This window comes from Kazachstania africana, chromosome 8, assembly GCF_000304475.1.
Source record: "Kazachstania africana CBS 2517 chromosome 8, complete genome".
NCBI lineage: Eukaryota > Fungi > Ascomycota > Saccharomycetes > Saccharomycetales > Saccharomycetaceae > Kazachstania > Kazachstania africana.
Genome location: NC_018947.1, coordinates 25,881 through 45,154, shown reverse-complemented (window position 1 = coordinate 45,154; position 19,274 = coordinate 25,881). Strand labels below are relative to the sequence as shown.

Here is a 19,274-nt window from a genome sequence, read left to right as displayed (position 1 = left end):
TAAGGGCAGTTATGAACTATTCAAATCCTGTTTAAAAAACCAAAAAAATCGATTCAAGAAGGTTTCAAAAAAATAATATTATCTCTATAGCTATTTTTTTAGCACTCAAAAGACGGTAAACAATATCTCTTACCACTTGATATCGTCCTTATACAGCTGCTTCACTGATTCATTGGTCAATAGAATTTAATGACTTCAAAAAGGAAATGAAATGCTCTTCGCCATGAACCGTGGCATCGAAAGCGAAGCCCTAATTTGTCTCTCCGTGTGAATGGGGTCATCACTGCGCCTAATTTCCAATTTCTGCACTGTAATGCGAAGTTAGGGCTTGGTTCTTTGCGTTAGCGGGGTTGGAAAAGAACGCGTGGAGGTTTGGAATAACGAGATCTCGAAGACTTTGATTTAACGCGTGTAATTCTTTAGACATTTACTATCATAACGTAGGTTGTCTGGACTGAAGACGCTGATTTCACGTGGGCGTAATATATCCAAGCTGTTGGTGTTGTTTTTGTAACGATTAGCTCTGCTTGTCTCCAGATACAAAATGTTGAATAATATATATGACTCGCCATTTCCAAAGATAAATCCAAAGGTCCGTTATAGAACGGCCTTGGAGAGGGCAGGTTTTGAAGTGAACGTGAGTGCAGGTGCTACTGATTCTCAGGGATCCGCCAGCAGACAAGTTACTGGCCAGGGCTTGGCCGCGATGAGTTACGATGGTCAGAATCCTAGTTCCACCTTCATATCTACGCAATCGCACGTATCGACCGATCATTCCCCGGCTCAGCAAGGTTCTAACAGTACGCCAGAGCATATGCTACATCAACCTCCTCGAGTGAAGATCACTGCCCCTTCGAATTTGTCCCATCTTCGCGAAGACTTTCGTAGTACTCATACTGAAGAGCTTTACCATTATCGTAATGAGAGTCCCAATCCATCTCTAGTCAATGAACCACTAGGCTTAAATCAAGACAGCGATTCTTTTGATTTCGAAAAGGCACAGAATTACAATTATAGTGAAGGTCTGCATCCAATTGAGAAGAGTTTCCAAATGCTAACACAATCAGATACGGATCTAAACGAGCAATACAGTAATCATGATGAACCACATGAAAGGTACACATCAACCATTGAAAGTCTGAATTTTGAGGCAGATCCTAGACTACAGATAGGATTGGCGCCTTCCGAAGCAATTGCACCATTAGAACAAACGACGCATATTCCAGTAGGAAACAATCCAGTTGCAGATGTATTACCTTTAGCACTTCCAGTACGTAATGACGCGAATGAAGGAACAGCACGAACAGATGCGTATGGTGTGTCCCCTATGGAACCCAGAATGGAGAGAAGCGCAAAGAACAGTACCTTATTTCAAGTGGAAAAGCAAGAGGGTAACGAGACCTCTACCAACTTCCATTTAGAGCAGCTTATTGCTCAATTAGATGATGTTTCGCTCACAAGGAACGAGAAACTGACAGTCCCAAATACCACACCTCAACACACTTCTATGGATGATCAGTATGGAAGTGGCAACAATGCATCGTCACATGCAAATCTACAACCATCATCCGTAGATAATCATCATTTCAAGAAATCAAGTGCATACTTATCAGGATATCCCTCCACGAATTGGAGTGGTAGCAAAACAATTCCCCAAGTCATTAATCATCCCGGCCATATTGAATCTTTTGTATCAGCAGCAAGTGATAGCACACCAATAATGTATAAGTTTAAAGATATTCCGTCTAGCGCCAGTGATTTTGCCACGGCAAATCAAGAGAACTTGCCAGAATTATATCCAACTCTTAAGCCTCATCAAGAGGTTCCCGATGAAAATTCATTAAATGCTTCGACTAAAGAAAATCAAGAACTTTCACAACTGAAGGAAAGTGAAATAGTGCAAGAAAAACAAGAACGCACAGAGAAGTATCCACCTGGTGAAGGCCCATGCAGATTATGTGGTCTTGAAGTAACCGGTAGAAGACTTTTCTCTAAGAAGGCAGGTGAACTATCGGGACAATGGCATCGTGATTGTTTCCGTTGCATTAAATGTCGCACAAAATTCAATAAGGCGACACCATGCTACATACTAGACGATAAGCCATACTGTCAGCAACACTACCATGAAGAAAATAATAGCATTTGCGGTATATGTTCCAAGTTTATCGAGGGAGAATGTTTGGAAAATGATAACCATGAAAGATTTCACGTCAATTGTTTGACATGTTTCCGCTGCAGAAAGCCAATTACGAATGATTACTTTATCTTTAATGGCGAGATCGCTTTATGCAGCAATCATGACATCGAATCATTATTGAAAACGGGTCTAAGTGTCTCTACCGATGAAGAAAGTAAAAAAGAAACTAATAATACCATTTCCAGAAGAAGGACGAGATTGATCAGTTTCGGAATGAGTTATTAGTGCGTATGTTGCATTGGATTGGCATTAAATGGAAAAGACAATTAAGAGACATTAGTATATACAGGATAGATCCTAGTATATAAAGTTGTAATAAGCAAGGCATATGTTCATTTATGAAACTTTTTAGGTTTTCAGAAATTTAAGCACGTACAATATTTTTTTACGCTTTTCAAATTATTCTTGAAAAGGTATATATATACATATATATAAACATGTGAAACACTCGAAAGCAGAGTTTCGCCTTCAGCAAAGCATACTGTGTCAATTAGAGCAGTTACTTCAGAAATTGTGACTTTTCTCTTAGCATAGCGGGATTGGAGATAAGTTGTGTCCCCCTATTTGTGCTTGGCCGTTTCAGAAGAATAAAGAGTAACTTGGTACATATTTACCATATAGATCATCTAACGGGGAGGTAACGAGTGCTATGTTCGTCGACGAACCATTGAATGAACCTAATAGTAGACAATCTAAGATCCATGACGATTTTATTATAATGGGTGCATCCGCAAACGAGAGGAGAGGGTCTGGATGTGAACAATCTCAGAGCAAGATGGCTGATCCTCGGGGTAAAGGGGTTAATGAGACGGTTTTTCTTCAAGATTATTCCAGTGATGACTGCGATAGAAGTTTTATAGAGCATTTGACGCATAGTGAGGCTTATGTTGGAGATAAAAAAGTAAGGACAGCGGTCATGCCAGACATATGCCCTGTGACTCCAGAATTGAACCAGGCTTCTTCATTTTTATCACCCATACCAGTATCAACATATTCGTTATGTAGCCCAACAGTTGGCAGAGAACCTAAAAAACCTATTCGTGAAATTTCTACAGATCTGAAAACTAGATTGAATCATCTACTGGTTTTACTACAGGATGATTCAAATGATGAAACCTCTTCCAATTTGGAGTACTCAAGAACCAGTAAACACAGCTCAAGTTTCATAGGCGATAATATGCATACTATTGCGGAACATAGCGCGTCTCGAACTGCATTAAAATCAAAAGCTGTCGCGGCAAATCCTGACAAACGTCGGCGTAAAGTCCAGATTTATCCTAGCTCAAGAATTTCAATGGCCTCTGATCGTGAATCTATTTTAAATACAAAACGCTATCTAGCATGCAACACAAAAGGTACTGCAGCAAAAAATAGTAGCAATTATGGTCTGGGCGAATAAAGTTATGTGGCCATAATTTTCATATTCTGCCAGAGCCAACATACTATCATTACTGAGTTAAGATAGACCATACACGTCCTCACACCTTCGAAGATCTCGTCTTTAAATCCATCTGTGACTTTGTTTGTTATTGGATGAAATAGAAACGCCCATATAATTTTGTATTTATCTAGTGTATACTCTGCATATACATCCTCATTTTGGGAGAATTAACCCACAGGATATGTCAATAAATACAATAGGCTTTTAAATGATATAGTTATATGAAAAACAAGTTGTTATTTTGCTAAATATGTACTAAAAAGAGTTTTATCAATCGGTAAATTTATAAGAGCCACTGGCTAACGTAATTGAACCGCCTCTATAGGACCCTCTTTTCATTTTGTTTTTGTTCTTTGTAAAGTCTTTACCTCTTACTCTACCTAATTTTTCGTTAGCCATTTCACCCCAAGTACCAGCAGCACCCTTATAAGTGTTATCAGTTAATTCCCATGCTTCGAAAGAAATCTTTTCTCTCTCAACTCTTGAAAAGTGCTTCCTTTGACCATCTTTAATCTCGTCGACACCAGCTGATATATTTAATTTCTGTCTTTTTTGTTCTGGTTCTGGAGTTGTTTCTACTGAACTTTCAGGTGTGCTATTGCTTGAGCTGTCGTCACTTACTTTTTTTATTTCTTCTCTATTTCTCTTTTTGTCACTTGTTTCTTCGCTGTCAGACGAAGAGCTTGATGATGATGATGATGAAGAGGAAGAATCACTGTCAGATGAAGAGGAAGAGTCGCTATCAGACGAAGAAGAGGAATCGCTATCAGATGATGATGAAGAGTCGCTATCAGATGATGATGAAGAGTCGCTATCAGACGATGATGAAGAGTCGCTATCAGATGATGAATTACTGTCAGATGACGAGCTCGATGACGAAGAAGACTCATTGTCAGATGACGAGCTTGACGAAGAAGAAGAGGATTCACTGTCGGAAGATGACGAAGAATCGCTTTCAGATGATGAGCTTGATGAAGAGCTTGATGAGGAGGAGTCACTGTCAGATGAAGAGCTCGATGAGGAAGAAGACGACTCGCTATCAGATGATGAGCTTGATGAGGAAGAAGACGACTCGCTGTCAGATGATGAGCTTGATGAGGAAGAAGACGACTCGCTGTCAGATGATGAGCTTGATGAAGAGGAGGAGCTGGAGTCTGAGCTGCTGCTACTTTCACCACTGGAGCTTGATGTTGAAGAAGATGATGATGAGGATGATGAGGATGATGAGGATGATGATTCAGAGCTTGAAGTTGTGCTCTTTTCCTTTTCTTTTTCTTTTAGGCTTAGCTTTGGAGGTTTGTCGTTCTTTGCCGTGGTAACCATATTTTCTGATTCAATGATGTAAAGTATACTCGTTCTACTTAGTAATAATCACTTAATAAAAATGAATATCAAGGCTTTAGCACTTAAAACTATAAGAAGATAATCGATGAGCTTGCTCGAACTTCTGTCGATTTTTTTATGCAAAAAAGAAAAGCAATTTGAGAAGAAATCCGAAAAAAATGTAGAAAAAAACCAAAAAAAAAAAAAAAAAAAATTTAGATATTGGACTGGCAATTCTCATTCTTCTAGTTGTATGACATCGTTTAAGAGGCATAATCCACATTAACTCTCATTTATTGATATATTATAGTATGTTAAGTAGATGTATGAACTTCTTTCGTGCCTGCGACCGTTATCCTACATGTTGTAACAGGAAAGGAAATTTTACACCCATACACCATGTGTCGAGCATTATTTCAAGTGTTAATTAGACTTTTATTTGCATCAACAGTGAAATAAACAACAATAACGCAGCTTAAGTGTTGATTGGTTAGACATTTTCCATCTTCTTTTCGAAAAGACTTTGTTCCTACTAGGATAGATTGCAGTTTGTTGAAAGTAATACAAATGATGCGGCACTATCATATTCAAGGTGACATGGTTCATTTTTTGAGAGGTTTGTTATATTTGCAATTATATTACTGATTCCAGTAAGCAGGTGAATAAAGCTGACTTGGTGGTTGGTTTGCAGTGTTTACCTTTTGGTTCTCAGATTTTTATATTTTTTTACGTTTTGTGAAAAGTTGAGTGTTTTCAAATTTGCGATAGCGTGGCTGATGGTACATAAAATCTAAATAGGTTTCCAAACAGTTCTTACCTCATATTTTCGTTCTCTCTCAATCTCCTAAGCAGCACACTTATTTGCAGGGTAGATCCGTTAAATATGCAAGTACGAGGATAAATAAACTTGAAGTATTTACGAAATTCATGCAGGAAAGCTAAATACAAAGAATCCACAAGGAGCCTGCCATCCATAATTGACATTGAAACCCTCATCATCTCCAAACTGCAACGGATCATATCTGGAAACATAGTGGAGTCTTCTCCCTGAATCTTCGGCTTTGTACACTAAACCAAGTCATACAAGCACCACACCACTTTACGAAATGAAGAAACTTTACTATAATTTCTAACACAACAATACTGCTATGAACATAGTAGGCGTTCCTTGGCCTTTTAGCCGTAGGTTGGTATTCGTGTAATATTTTTGTTTCCACAAGATGACGTCAGCAAATTGTTAGAAAACCAACTTAAGAAGATCAAGGGCAAATCCTCGAGAGGATGCGCCTTTCACTAATAGAATAATCGTCGAATAAGATTGCAACGATAAGACAGTTCAAAATCTTGAGTGGCGCTCTTCATCTGAAGAGTACAATAGCCTCGTTGATTCTTCTAATTAATTTTCGCCCTCAGACCAACCCAGAGCCGGAGTTTGGCAAGTGGGGTACCAACCTATTACGTCATCACGACATTCCCTCAGCCGTTGGCCTTGCGATACAACTGTAGGGCCATTTCTCTTCTCAGTAGAGCATATACCCCCCCCCCCCCCCACCAAGGGAACCTCAAATTTCTCGAGGAATTTTCAAAAGGATTTCCCTCCGTAAGTCTCCTCCGCACAATAATTTCGTCACGACAGAGAAACATCGGGAGAGGGGCCATGGGAGATAATTTGCGACAAAGAGAAACATTCGTAGAGACGCGGAAAAGATCAGACCAAAGTGATGGGGAAAGGCGCACATCTCACAGAAATCGGAAAGGGTCTTCCTAACTTCTTGACAAAATAATTCAATTATACTGTATTTGACTACGTCGGGAGGAGATAACCATTGATAAGAGACTAACAGGGTACACCGAACTCCGGTTGCCAGTGTGTCAGCTATACTCAACTGCTCATTGAGATATGGAGGCCTAATAAAGATAATTTTGTTTTAGTCATAGAGGAAAAGGTATAAATACGACTGGCACCATCGTCTAATAAAAATTTCCTTTCTTCTTATGTTCGATAATGTAGAATAACATTGAACGATGTCTACACATATAGCTACTAATGACGATCCGTCATCCATAAACACTTCAATGGAAAAAAACTACATTGAATTAAAAAATACAAAAGTAAGCAGTTCAGATGGTGAGCACAAGGACACAGAAGCTTACACATTACAAGATGGTTCTATTGAGCCAGACCACGAGGATTATCAAGAAGAAGGCTATGAAATCCCAACACAAGATGAAATGAAAACATTAAGACGTGTAGGTGGCCGTATTCCATTCAGATGTTTCTTGGTTGCTCTGGTCGAATTGGCAGAAAGATTTTCTTACTATGGGTTATCCGCACCTTTCCAAAATTATATGCAAAATGGGCCAACCGATTCTCCACCTGGTGTTCTACAATTGAACAGTAGTGGTGCTACAGGCCTATCCTACTTCTTCCAATTCTGGTGTTACATCACCCCCATTTTTGGTGGTTACTTAGCCGATACTAAATGGGGCAGGTACAATACTATCGGTGTCGGTACTGTTATTTACATCATCGGTATTTTCATTCTATTTATTACATCTTTTAAAACAGTGGCTGGTCGTGATGGTGCTTTAGCAGGATTTATACTTGCGCTTATTTTGATTGGGTTTGCAACTGGTTTAATTAAATCAAATCTATCTGTTTTAATCGCAGACCAAATTCCAGCCAAGAGACCAAGAGTCAAGACCTTGAAATCCGGTGAAAGGGTCATTGAAGACCACGATGTTACTATACAAAATGTGTTCATGTTCTTCTACCTAATGATTAATATTGGTTCTTTGTCAGTTATTGCGACAACAGAACTTGAATTGAATGTCGGCTTTTGGGCAGCCTATTTACTACCTTTCTGTTTCTTCTGGATTGCCGTTATTGTAATTGTTGCTGGGAAGAGACAATACATCATCAAACCAACGGGAGACAGAGTTATTGCCAAATCTTTCAAGGTCTGTTGGATACTTTGTAAGAACAAGTTTGATATCACATCCGCCAAGCCATCGTATCATCCGGAATCAGAATTCCCATGGGAGGACAAATTTGTCGATGAAATACAAAGAGCGCTGGCTGCATGTAAAGTATTTCTATTCTATCCAATCTATTGGACTTGTTACGGACAAATGGTTAACAATTTTATCACCATGGGTAGTATGATGCAATTACATGGATTACCAAACGATATTTTCCAAGCAATTAATTCAATATCATTAATTATTTTCATTCCAATTTGTGAGAAATTCTTGTATCCATTTATTAGAAGGTTTACACCATTGAGACCAGTGACTAGAATCTTTTGTGGATTTATCTTTGCTGCAATGGCAATGGTGTGGTCATGCGTGCTTCAACATTTTATTTATTCCACCGGACCAAACTATAATCGACCACTGGAGCTTGGTGCCAACGACATCCATGTTGGATGGCAAGTACCCGCTTATGTCTTCATTGCATTTTCGGAAATTTTTGCATCTATTACTGGTCTAGAATATGCATATTCAAAAGCACCAGCTAATATGAAGTCTTTTATCATGGCTCTTTTCTTGTTCATGAATGCTTTCGGTTCTGCTATCGGTTGTGCCTTATCTCCAGTCTCTAAGGATCCTGATTACACATGGTTATACGGCAGTCTAGCTGTCGCATGTTTCTTATCGGGATTAATTTTCTGGTTATGTTTCAGAAAATATAATAAGATAGAAGACGAAATGAATGCTCTAGATTTTACTGATAGTGAAGAGGACGAAATTTTAATAAGACGAGCAGAAGACGAAGACGTGGCAAGTTTGAAGGCCTAAGTGCATCAAACGATTCTATAGCACTAAATCTATAATGTATATATTCTTTAATCTACTTTGAAATTGATTTTCTCATGTTAAAGATACAAGGGAGATAGGCGAGCTTGATTAGCATGTCGATTCCGTTTCCGTCCTGTTATAATATGAGGCGGTCTTCTAAGAGACACACCCAAAATAATGATAAGTGAGTCAGTCCTGTGACGGGCATGGCACAGTGTATTCTTGAAGATAGCCATATCTGACACAAATCTTGACTCTAATGAGAAGAAAAAAAATCAAGCCACACTTAGAGTCTCTTGCTTATCAAACTTTGATGGAGCGCCGGGCACACTGACGTACTACTACTGCGACGCCACTGTCTGCTGTCTTTTGTTCCTTTTCTATCGTGGGAGGAGGAGGGGTGTCTGTGACGGTTATCGCAATCTATTCATTGACCGTTCTGCCGTTCGCATTGGCACAAAACTCGGGCGAGTTGAAGGCACATAGTGAAGATAACGAGAGACAAAACAGCAGCAGCAGCAGCAGCAGCATCTTTTGAAAAAAAGTGCCATTCCAATTCGCGGCCCTCGAAACCGATACCGACAGCCATCCCGACAGCTGCTGAGAGAAATGCGCGCACAAGACGCGGAAACTTTGACTTAATCGAGTTGTCGAGGCCGCACAATTTTTGTGTCAGCTCTGTCCTTCGCCGGAATACACACAGTTTTCCTTTTTTTCGCCGAGGAAAAAGAAAGCGAAAAAGAAACAACCAACAGACGGACACAATACTACGGGCCTGCGAGAATTCTTACGTATTTCCTATTGTCAAGCTGGGAATAATGGATAGTAGCTGTTGCTTTTTTGCCGTTGAGCGTCATCGTTATCTAGGAACGTATCGAGCATCCACAGTGTATATCACATATCAGCTTGTTAAGATCTTTCAGTCACGAAGAAACGAGTGAGTCAATAAATTGTCGTGTCTTCTCTCTCTTGATAAAGATAAGAGAGCTAAATTCTGTCATGGGTAGTACGCGATCTTCTTAGTCAGAATATGTCCAAAAAATATGGAGCGAAACAGCCTTTCTTTTCGCTTGCTCGAGGAAAAGAAAAATCATGAATGTTTCCCTCCGAAGAATTCTTAGCCGATGGTTTGATTTTTTTTGTTTCTTTGCCTGCTTTTACAGACAGAAGAAGAAGAAACTCTAACATCGCTGCTTATCAACTCATATCTCTTCAAACTTCTCCTTTTAGCTTGTTATTACTCATTGCAAAATTTTTATATAAGTCGTAATCTTTTTCTTGTTGGAATATTATTTCTTTATTCCAAAACTTATTATTTGTCGTTTTATATTCGTTTATCTTACAGTTATAACTCAACTAAGTCTCTCCTCAATGTCCTCTCACACAAATAGTGAAGAAGCTGAGAAGCTCTCAGTCATTACTGATGAAAAAAATAATATCGATTTAAAGAAAACTACTGTAAGCAGTGAAGATCAAATTTTAGACACTGAATCTTACAAATTACAAAATGATAACGAATTCGACCCTGAACATCCAGATTATCAAGAAGAAGGTTATGAAATGCCTACTGAAGAAGAATTACGGACCCTTAGACATGTCAGTGGTCGTATCCCATTCAGATGTTTCCTCATTGCTGTAGTCGAACTATCCGAAAGATTTTCATACTATGGGTTATCCGCACCTTTCCAAAACTACATGGCTAATACTCCAAGTGATTCTCCACCAGGTGTTTTACAATTAAATAGTGATGGTGCTACTGGTTTATCTTATTTCTTTCAATTTTGGTGTTATATTACACCTGTTCTTGGTGGTTACTTAGCCGACACCAACTGGGGTAGATACAACACTATCGCAGTCGGTACTGGTATCTACATTGTTGGTATTTTCGTTCTTTTCATTACTTCTTTCAAATCTATCGCAGGTAAAAATGGTGCTTTAGGTGGTTTCATTGTGGCTCTTATTTTAATCGGTATTGGCACTGGTTTTATCAAAGCGAACCTTTCTGTTTTAATCGCTGATCAAATTCCGGCAAAGAGACCAAGAGTCAAGACCTTGAAGTCTGGTGAAAGAGTCATTGAAGATCATGATATTACCATTCAAAACGTCTTCATGTTCTTCTACTTAATGATTAATATTGGTTCTCTTTCTGTTATTGCTACTACAGAACTTGAACAGCATGTTGGTTTCTGGGCTGCTTACTTACTACCATTCTGTTTCTTCTGGATTGCTGTCATTGTCTTAGTCTTAGGTAGGAGGTCTTATACCCTTAAACCAACTTCCGATAGAGTCATTGAAAAGTCTTTCAAGTTTTGTTGGGCCCTTACAAAGAACAAGTTCAACTGGTCTGCTGTTACTCCAGCAGAAAATCCTGAAGTCACTTTCTCTTGGGATGATAAATTCGTTGAAGAAATCAGGGTTGCTTTGGCCGCTTGTAAAGTGTTTTTGTTCTACCCAATTTACTGGACTTGTTACGGTCAAATGACTAATAATTTCGTTACTATGGGTAGTATGTTACAATTACATGGATTACCAAATGATATTTTCCAAGCTATCGATTCCATTGCATTAATTGTTTTCATTCCAATTTGTGAGAAATTTTTTTACCCTTTCATTAGAAGGTTCACCCCATTTAGACCAATCACAAAAATTACTTACGGTTTCTGGCTAGCTTCTGCTTCTATGGTCTGGGCTTGTGTCTTACAGTACTTTATTTACAAAACGGGTCCAAATTACAAGCACCCATTAGCTGACGGTCCAAACAACGTTCACGTCGCATGGCAAGTTCCTGCTTACGTGTTAATTGCCTTCTCTGAAATCTTCGCCTCCATTACTGGTCTAGAATATGCTTATTCAAAGGCTCCAGCCAGTATGAAGTCTTTCATCATGGCTCTTTTCTTATTCATGAACGCCTTCGGTTCTGCCATCGGTTGTGCCTTATCTCCAGTCTCTAAGGATCCAGATTATACATGGTTATACTGTGGTCTAGCTGTCACTGCTTTCATTACTGGTTGTGCATTCTGGTTTTGTTTCAGACATTACAATGATATTGAAGATGAAATGAACGCTCTGAATTACGAAGATGAAGACATAATCACGGAGAACAACCAAGATATTGAAATGGTTCATCCACTGTCAGCTTACACTTCCCCAAAGAGTCTGTAATTTCTTCCATAGACTGACTTTTCTTTTAACGTATTCATGTATATCGCTATGTTATTATTCCAAGCATGTTGTGTATAATATATATTAATTCAAATAAAAAAGTAAAATTAACGTAAATAATAAAACATTAAGAACTATTCAAATATTTCGTATTTGTAAATTGTATAACATACGTTGCTTATAATGACAATCCACTGTGCATTTCTATTTTCAATCAATCAAGCAATTAATTAATTTATAAAATTCAATATAAACGAAAATTTATATAATTTAGGGAGAATTTATATGGAAAAGTAAAATGAAAAATCGTAAAACTATTTTGTTGTTGAAACGATTCATCTATTTTAACTTCTTCTTTGGACGTAATTGGTTGGTGTGACCACACTTTCTCTTTCTACAGTTAGTAGCTCTTGGTGGTAATCTAGCGTAACATTTACGACAAACAGATTTGTCACAGTTGTACTTAGAAGCTAAAGCCTTTAAGGATGGTTCAATGATACCACCTCTTAATCTTAAGACTAAGTGTAAAGTAGATTCCTTTTGGATATTGTAGTCAGATAATGTTCTACCATCTTCTAATTGCTTACCAGCGAAGATTAATCTTTGTTGGTCAGGTGGAATACCTTCCTTGTCTTGAATCTTAGATTTGACATTGTCAATGGTATCAGAAGATTCAACTTCTAAAGTAATGGTCTTACCAGTCAAAGTCTTGACAAAACTGTAATATAAAGAAAAATTGTATGTTAGTAAAATGTGAACCAAAAGCAGTTAGAATAGTTCATATGCCATTTTAGTTATCTCTCTGTTACCATGTTTCGTTTTTTTTTTTTTAATTTCGAGTATCCTTTTAACTGGAAGGTCTTGATTTTTCATGGTTATCTATAATAACAGGTCCATTCTCACGAATTCGCTCCTCTATAACAACCGTTGGCCATAGTTATAAGGCTACTCTTTACTAATATCTCACTAACACTAAATTCAACACACATCGTCGTTCTCGAGAACCAAATCAGGCATAGTTTACTCTCCATAATAGCATTAATATAACATACATTTGCATCTTTGAATCTTGGTCTCCTTCAAGCCTTCAAGAACTATATAACAGATTTTACTTCAACTACCCTAGTTATTAACTACGTTACTACTGCTCGACAGTAATTGCATGAGATTCTGCTTACTGTTTGCTCTTGCTAGCTCGTTGCCGTTGCGATGCATTACTCGCTTGCGGTCCGACTGATGAAATTTTGTCAAATTGAGACACTTTCGCGTCATTACATTCGTAAATTTGGATCCGATGTAATTTCTTCGAGATTCCCATTTTTTTTTTGAAAAAAACTGAAAAACTTGTAAAAAATGCCTTTAAAATTTTTACTTCAAAATTATGAGAAAACCCAAACATGGTAGATGTATGGAGGTTAAAACAGTCAAATGAACATTTCATATTACCCGCACTAAGACGTTAGAAGCGACTGAGTCGGGCATTGACATATATAATTTTTTAAGTAGCATGGTAGAGCTTGGTGCAGGGCAGCTGGCTATCTGTTGTGTCAGAGATCACAGCATCAAACTTGTTGCCAGCTATTAAGTAAGCTGGGTTCAATTCTGAAGAGAGTGCTTATTATCGTTGCATTTTATAGTGTGCAAGAATCAGCCAGTCTATAGATTTAGATTGAATTGAGGAAGAATTCAGACCTCGTACGATATTGAACTCCCCATTGTTACACTTTCATTTTGCACTATGGAGGCTTCACAAGAATTGGATGCTGCTAGTAGCATATCTAATTTTTTAAGTATACCGAAAGACCAAATTTCTAAGTTAGATACTGATGTTATAGATGCTCTAAGCAAAAAATCAGAAGAATACAATTCATTGAAAGAATCCAGCCTGGGATTGAGCTCTTCTATTAGTGAATTATCTAAAACTCTCCAAAAGGAGAAATTGGCTTCACAAGAGACGAAAAATGAACTTTTGAAGTTGCTAGAGGAAAGAATAAACCAAATTGACACCTTAAAGGCCGATCTGAACAAGGTGGTGGAAGAAAATAAAAACCTTTACGAGAACAGTCACAAACTAACTAAGGAAATAGAAACCAGCAAGGATGAAAAATTACTATTACGGACACAATTGGATAAAGTAACTTTTACATTATCCTTAACGATGAAACAGAAGCAGCATACAGAATCTGAGTATTTGTCAAAAGAGAAACACTTTGAATCTTACAAAGACAGAAAGGAACTCGAGTATCAAAATGTCATGGAAAATCTAACAGCAATCGATAACGAATTAAGGATGACTAACGGCAAGAATGCCGAACTTTTCAAAAGAAACGAAGAATTATCAAAAGATTTACGAGGAAAGATTAGTGAAATAAAAAGTCTGGAAAATTCACTAAAAACAAGTAACGGTGACTTTCTAAGTGAGAAGCAATTGCAGGATCAATTAATCAATGCACTTCAAAATCAAATTAAGACATTACAGGAACAGCTCGAATCTCTTTCTGACGAAAAATTTGATGATCCTGGCACCCAAAAATTAGACAAGCATGAATTGTTGAGGCAAATCAAGAATTTGAATGAGAAGTTGGAAATTTCAGAAAGGGAACGCCTTTCTTTGGTACATTCCATGGAGGAATTCCAAAATATCCCGGAGGAAGAATCATCTTCAGTGTCATCACATGCTTCTGGAAGAAATAATTCTGCGTTAAGTCTTTCTGGCGACGTCAATATCTTACGAAAACATTTTTTGAAGGAGAGACAGCAAAAGAGACAGCTAGAAGAACAAATGAGACAAATTCTACAAGAACTAGAAAGAAACATGCCCTCATTGAGTTCATATAAAGAGAGATCCACATTTTTGGAAAAAGAGCTGAATAGTTCGAATATATTACTCGAACATATTAAAAAAGAGAACTTGGATAAATCAGCTGAGCTCGAGAAAAAAGAGTCAGAATGTAGTAATCTCAGGTCGTCAATAAATAGCCTGGCATTTCAACGTACAGTTCTCGCTCGTCAAGTCAAATACTTACTTCTTATTATTCAAAACAATGAAACATTGGGATCCTCACTAGGAAGAAAAGACCTAGAATTATTAGGGCAATACCTTGCGGCTAACACAGCTGAGGCTATGTCAGATTCTGAAAAGATTCTTTTAGAAAGATTAGCCCAATTCAAAAATGTTAAAGAACTCCAAAATAGAAATATGCAACTACTCCAAGTCTCAAGAGAACTAGCTTCTAAAGCTGAGAAACTAGAAAAAGTAAACCTGAAGCAAATCAGCAGTGAAGAAGATGAAACAATAAATGATGCAAAAGAAGCTATCTTAGTGTTACAAGAATATTCGCAAAAACTTGAATCGCAAATTAAGGAGCTCAGTGATGAACTAGCTGTTCAAAAAAAGGAAAAAACTGAAAAGGAAAGCATTTCAGCAATGAGCAAAATTGAAGATGACGCTTCAAGTCATACGATCGACTTAGGGAAACAACTATCTGCCAACTTAAAACACTCAAAGGATATTATAGATGCACTTAATTCAGAAATAGAGAACTTACATCAGGCTAATACAGATGTAAATATATCCTTAGACAAAGAAAAATCTGCCAGGAAGCTGGCAGAAGATCGCTACAACTTGCTGGAATACAATGTTTCTTTGCTGAAATCAGAAAAAGAAGAGCTACAAGAAGAAGTTAATAAGTTACAGCAAAATATCCTGGATAAAGAGAAGCAATTTTCTTATTCTTCGAGAGACTACATCAGTTGCAAATCAAAGCTTTCTACAGCAGAGGCAGAGATCACTAGTTTGAGGGCTGAAAATGAATTAAGTATTGAGACACAAACCACACTGAGAACAAAAAAGGAAGCCCTTTTGAACGAGAGAAATAATCTAAGGATGACTGTCACCCAAATGAATTCCTTGAATAACGAACTTCAGACATTATTGAAAGAAACAAAGTCTGGCTATGATGATAAATTGAAGATATCAGCTCTGAAATGTACGCAGACCAATAACCAGCTTCAACTGGTGCAACAAAGAATGTCGGAATTGAAAAGCCAAAATGACTCTGAAATTAAATGGTATAAAGCCACTATCGATGACTTAAAAGCAAATGTATTCGAACTTAATGAAGAGCTGAAGCAAAAAGAGGAAAAAATCGAAGAATTTTCTAAGACTCTCGAAAATGTCCAAAACGAACTAACTCTTGCAAATTCCAAAGATGTCTCTGAAGAAAAACGTGCTCTAGAGAAGGAACTTAGCGAGGTAAAATCTCAGCTAGAAAAATCAAATCTTGAGGTGAAAGAATACGAAAATGTGATATCGACGTCCAAGCGGTCCTTTGAAAACAAATCCATCCAATACGAAGATAGGATAAAAGCTCTTGCAAGCAAGTTGGATTCGGAACTAAGAGAAAGGACAACCTTACAGGAAAACTTATCTACTTTACAAGCCAGAATGGTAGTTCAACAAGATGAACTTACTAGTAATAACAATACTTTGAGCGAACTAAGGGTATCATATGATTCCCTCCTTTTGGAACAAAAGACATTCAAGGACAAAGAAGCTGAACTACGAAGTGTCATAGCCGTAAAGACTGGAAATTATGACTCCCTATCAAAATCTTACGAAAGAATAATGCAAGAAAATTCCGAACTTTCGAAAGTCGTAGAGCTACTCAGAGAGGAGGTCAAAAATCGTACTAGTAACGGCGAAAAGGAGGGAGATCTCGAAGATACAGAATCAATCATAAAGAAGGGGCAGGATGTTTGGGACGAAGAGAAAAAAGTTTTCGAGGTCCAAATTACAAATTTAAATGAGAGATTATCGGAACTCTTAGAAGAAAATGAGTCACTTCTTGCTCGCCTAGAGTCTCAGGACAAGGGTAATAATTCTCCATCTGCTGAAACTAACGCCGCTGGAAACGAAGAAACTCTGGCTGCTTTGAGATCTGAAAGAACCAGTTTAATAGAAAAATTAACTGCGGCCCAGAAGGAAGAGCGTTCTGTCCGCCATAAACTTCGGGAAACCGAACATGCTCTTAGTGAAAATGCTTTCGAGTTGAAGAAAATCAAGAGCCAAATATTCGAGTTGTCCTCTCTTCCACAAAATGAACATGATATACTACGCCATTTGGTCCACTTGAAAGAACAGAGAGAGGAAAAAAATAAAGATGCTTTGGGAACCAATAAATATATGGAACAACCGAATAAAGTCACCACTGAAGCGCAGGAGAAAATACAAGACCTGGAGGAACAACTGAATGGTGCAAAAAATTTAGAGACAACATCGCTTGAGCACGATAGTCTTGTACAAGAGATGAAAGATAATTTCGAAAAGGAAAAGTCGAGCTTGCTGTCACAACAGGAGCAGGAAATTGAGAAACTCACTGATAATGAAAGAAAACTTAGAGAATTCTACGAGGAAGAAATCCAGAAGAAGGTTAGTCAGGCCGAAGAAAATCTAAAGAAAAGGATTAGGTTACCTACTGAGGAAAAGATAAATGGAATAATCGAGAAAAGGAAAAGTGAGCTAGAAAGTAGTTTTGAACAAAAGATAAAAGAAGAAGCTAAGTCGTTACTCCTACATTCTGATGACGATAAAATCAAAAAAATTTACAAAGAAATAGAAGAAAGTGGCAGAGAAACTCTACAGCAGGAATTTGATGAACAATTAAATATCGTAAGGAAAAAGGCTTTCGAAGAAGGTAAACAGCACGTACTAATGAAGTCTGCCTTCTTGGAAAGAAAAATAAGCATGCTAGAGGGTCAATTGAAGGAAAAAAATAAACTAAATAATAATTCAAAGAATTTAAAGGAGAATGTCTCATCCACGGATGAACACAACTCTTCAATCCAAGGAAATCCTTTTTTCAATCTTGGCAAGGAGCAAATGAATGTGCCACGATTCACATCTGAATCTTCTACAATGAGTACAACAAGTTCTCTGAACCCCTTTACCTCTTTTGAGCAAGCTGAAACCAAGACACATGAAGAACACCTTCCACCTCACATTGCTACAATGGTCGATACAGATGATCAGGACGATCAGAAAAGACCGTTCGACGAAGCATCTTCAGAAAAAACACCTGAGAGTAAAAAGACCAAGTTTTAAACTTATTTGCATATAATTATATATCATAATACTTAGATTCATGAAGTAAAGATATAATTTATTTTAAAACCTGCACTTCGAAGGGTAAACTGTCTCTACTCTTGAAGTTTGTTTTTAGTACATAATCTTCTTTAGTGGGATTTTCAGGCAGCATATCTCTGAGGTTGAATAATAAGCCATCACAGCAAATGTCATACTTGTACTTTTCCGACTCTTCATCCTCAGTTAGTACAATGCTTACATTTCTACTAATAGGTTTGTAAACCATATTTGAAGATTCGACTAATTCATCACCCAATTTATTGCTATAGCCCTGTGTAACATAGTTCAACAGGTCCTCATTGTTGAGAGAACTTGAATAACCCAGGACATGCAGCTGTTCCAAAAATGGATCCGATAATGGGGATGGTATATAGGAGGATTCCAAATTAGGTGTATTAATGAGAATGAAGTATGAAAAAGCGCCAGAGAGATCAAGTTCGGGTATTTGTAAACGAACATTTAGATCGTAAGTTGTCATTACTTTCTCGAAAGCCAATTTGAACCTTTCTTCACCATATTTTTTATATTGAGGATCATTTTCACATAGATGGAGTACATTTGCATGAAGACCTAGTGATAGTATGATGAAGAATATTACAGTTTTACCATTTGGGAAAATTACTTCGTATAGTGGGAAATGGCTCGGTTGCGTACGGTTATGTAAAAAACTTGATAAGGTCTGTATGGGGCATTTATGACCAATTGAGCTGGAAAAAGCATTTCCTGTTCCCATGGGTAAAGGAAGTATAGATATGGTGTGTTTGAGTCCATTGGAAGTTTCCAATAAGGGGGGCAAATTATTTATAAACTCAGAAATACTTGTATCACCAGATATGAATATTACGGTGTAAGATTTTGATAGGTCTAAAGATTTTGCATAAGTAGAAATAGACTTAGGGCCAGTAGTCTTGAAATAATGATGCTGGATCTTGAAAATATCAAAAATTGGTTTTATCACTATATTATAAAAGTGATTATTCTTGTTTCTACCGGTACCTGAAGACACTGAGTCTATAACAACGACATTTTCATAATGTGGCGGGGAGCATGGTTTGTCATCCTTTACCTCTTTTGCAACCAGTTTAAAAGCATGATATTTTGAGCCATCTTTAGTGATCTTGACTTCAAAACTTTGCGATCCATTAACGGTACATAGAGGCTCTATAGTAGTGGCAAGCTGTGACATCAGTTGTATAAACTAGTCG

At 37.6% G+C, this 19,274-nt stretch overlaps 8 protein-coding genes across 8 annotated transcripts; 5 read left to right on the top strand and 3 right to left on the bottom strand.

Annotated features, from left to right (window-relative positions):
* Positions 1-544: 544 nt before the first annotated feature.
* PXL1 (Pxl1p) lies at positions 545-2,422 on the top strand (the record flags this gene model as incomplete). Its single annotated transcript, XM_003958522.1, has 1 exon — positions 545-2,422. One exon carries the CDS (start codon positions 545-547, stop codon positions 2,420-2,422), a length of 1,878 nt encoding a protein of 625 aa, XP_003958571.1.
* A 424-nt stretch (positions 2,423-2,846) lies between these two features.
* KAFR0H00260 (uncharacterized protein) lies at positions 2,847-3,596 on the top strand (the record flags this gene model as incomplete). Its single annotated transcript, XM_003958521.1, has 1 exon — positions 2,847-3,596. The coding sequence occupies one exon, from the start codon at positions 2,847-2,849 to the stop codon at positions 3,594-3,596; it is 750 nt and encodes a 249-aa protein (XP_003958570.1).
* A 312-nt stretch (positions 3,597-3,908) lies between these two features.
* On the bottom strand, positions 3,909-4,961 carry SRP40 (Srp40p; the record flags this gene model as incomplete). Its single annotated transcript, XM_003958520.1, has 1 exon — positions 3,909-4,961. One exon carries the CDS (start codon positions 4,959-4,961, stop codon positions 3,909-3,911), a length of 1,053 nt encoding a protein of 350 aa, XP_003958569.1.
* A 2,025-nt stretch (positions 4,962-6,986) lies between these two features.
* KAFR0H00240 (uncharacterized protein) lies at positions 6,987-8,762 on the top strand (the record flags this gene model as incomplete). Its single annotated transcript, XM_003958519.1, has 1 exon — positions 6,987-8,762. The coding sequence occupies one exon, from the start codon at positions 6,987-6,989 to the stop codon at positions 8,760-8,762; it is 1,776 nt and encodes a 591-aa protein (XP_003958568.1).
* A 1,371-nt stretch (positions 8,763-10,133) lies between these two features.
* KAFR0H00230 (uncharacterized protein) lies at positions 10,134-11,924 on the top strand (the record flags this gene model as incomplete). Its single annotated transcript, XM_003958518.1, has 1 exon — positions 10,134-11,924. The coding sequence occupies one exon, from the start codon at positions 10,134-10,136 to the stop codon at positions 11,922-11,924; it is 1,791 nt and encodes a 596-aa protein (XP_003958567.1).
* Positions 11,925-12,263: 339 nt separating this feature from the next.
* Positions 12,264-12,984, bottom strand: RPL40B (ubiquitin-60S ribosomal protein eL40 RPL40B fusion protein; the record flags this gene model as incomplete). The annotated part of the gene is made up of 2 exons (XM_003958517.1): positions 12,264-12,642; positions 12,977-12,984. The coding sequence occupies 2 exons, from the start codon at positions 12,982-12,984 to the stop codon at positions 12,264-12,266; spliced, it is 387 nt and encodes a 128-aa protein (XP_003958566.1).
* Positions 12,985-13,662: 678 nt separating this feature from the next.
* MLP1 (Mlp1p) lies at positions 13,663-18,027 on the top strand (the record flags this gene model as incomplete). The annotated part of the gene is made up of 1 exon (XM_003958516.1): positions 13,663-18,027. The coding sequence occupies one exon, from the start codon at positions 13,663-13,665 to the stop codon at positions 18,025-18,027; it is 4,365 nt and encodes a 1,454-aa protein (XP_003958565.1).
* Positions 18,028-18,085: 58 nt separating this feature from the next.
* KAFR0H00200 (uncharacterized protein) lies at positions 18,086-19,255 on the bottom strand (the record flags this gene model as incomplete). Its single annotated transcript, XM_003958515.1, has 1 exon — positions 18,086-19,255. The coding sequence occupies one exon, from the start codon at positions 19,253-19,255 to the stop codon at positions 18,086-18,088; it is 1,170 nt and encodes a 389-aa protein (XP_003958564.1).
* Positions 19,256-19,274: the final 19 nt, after the last annotated feature.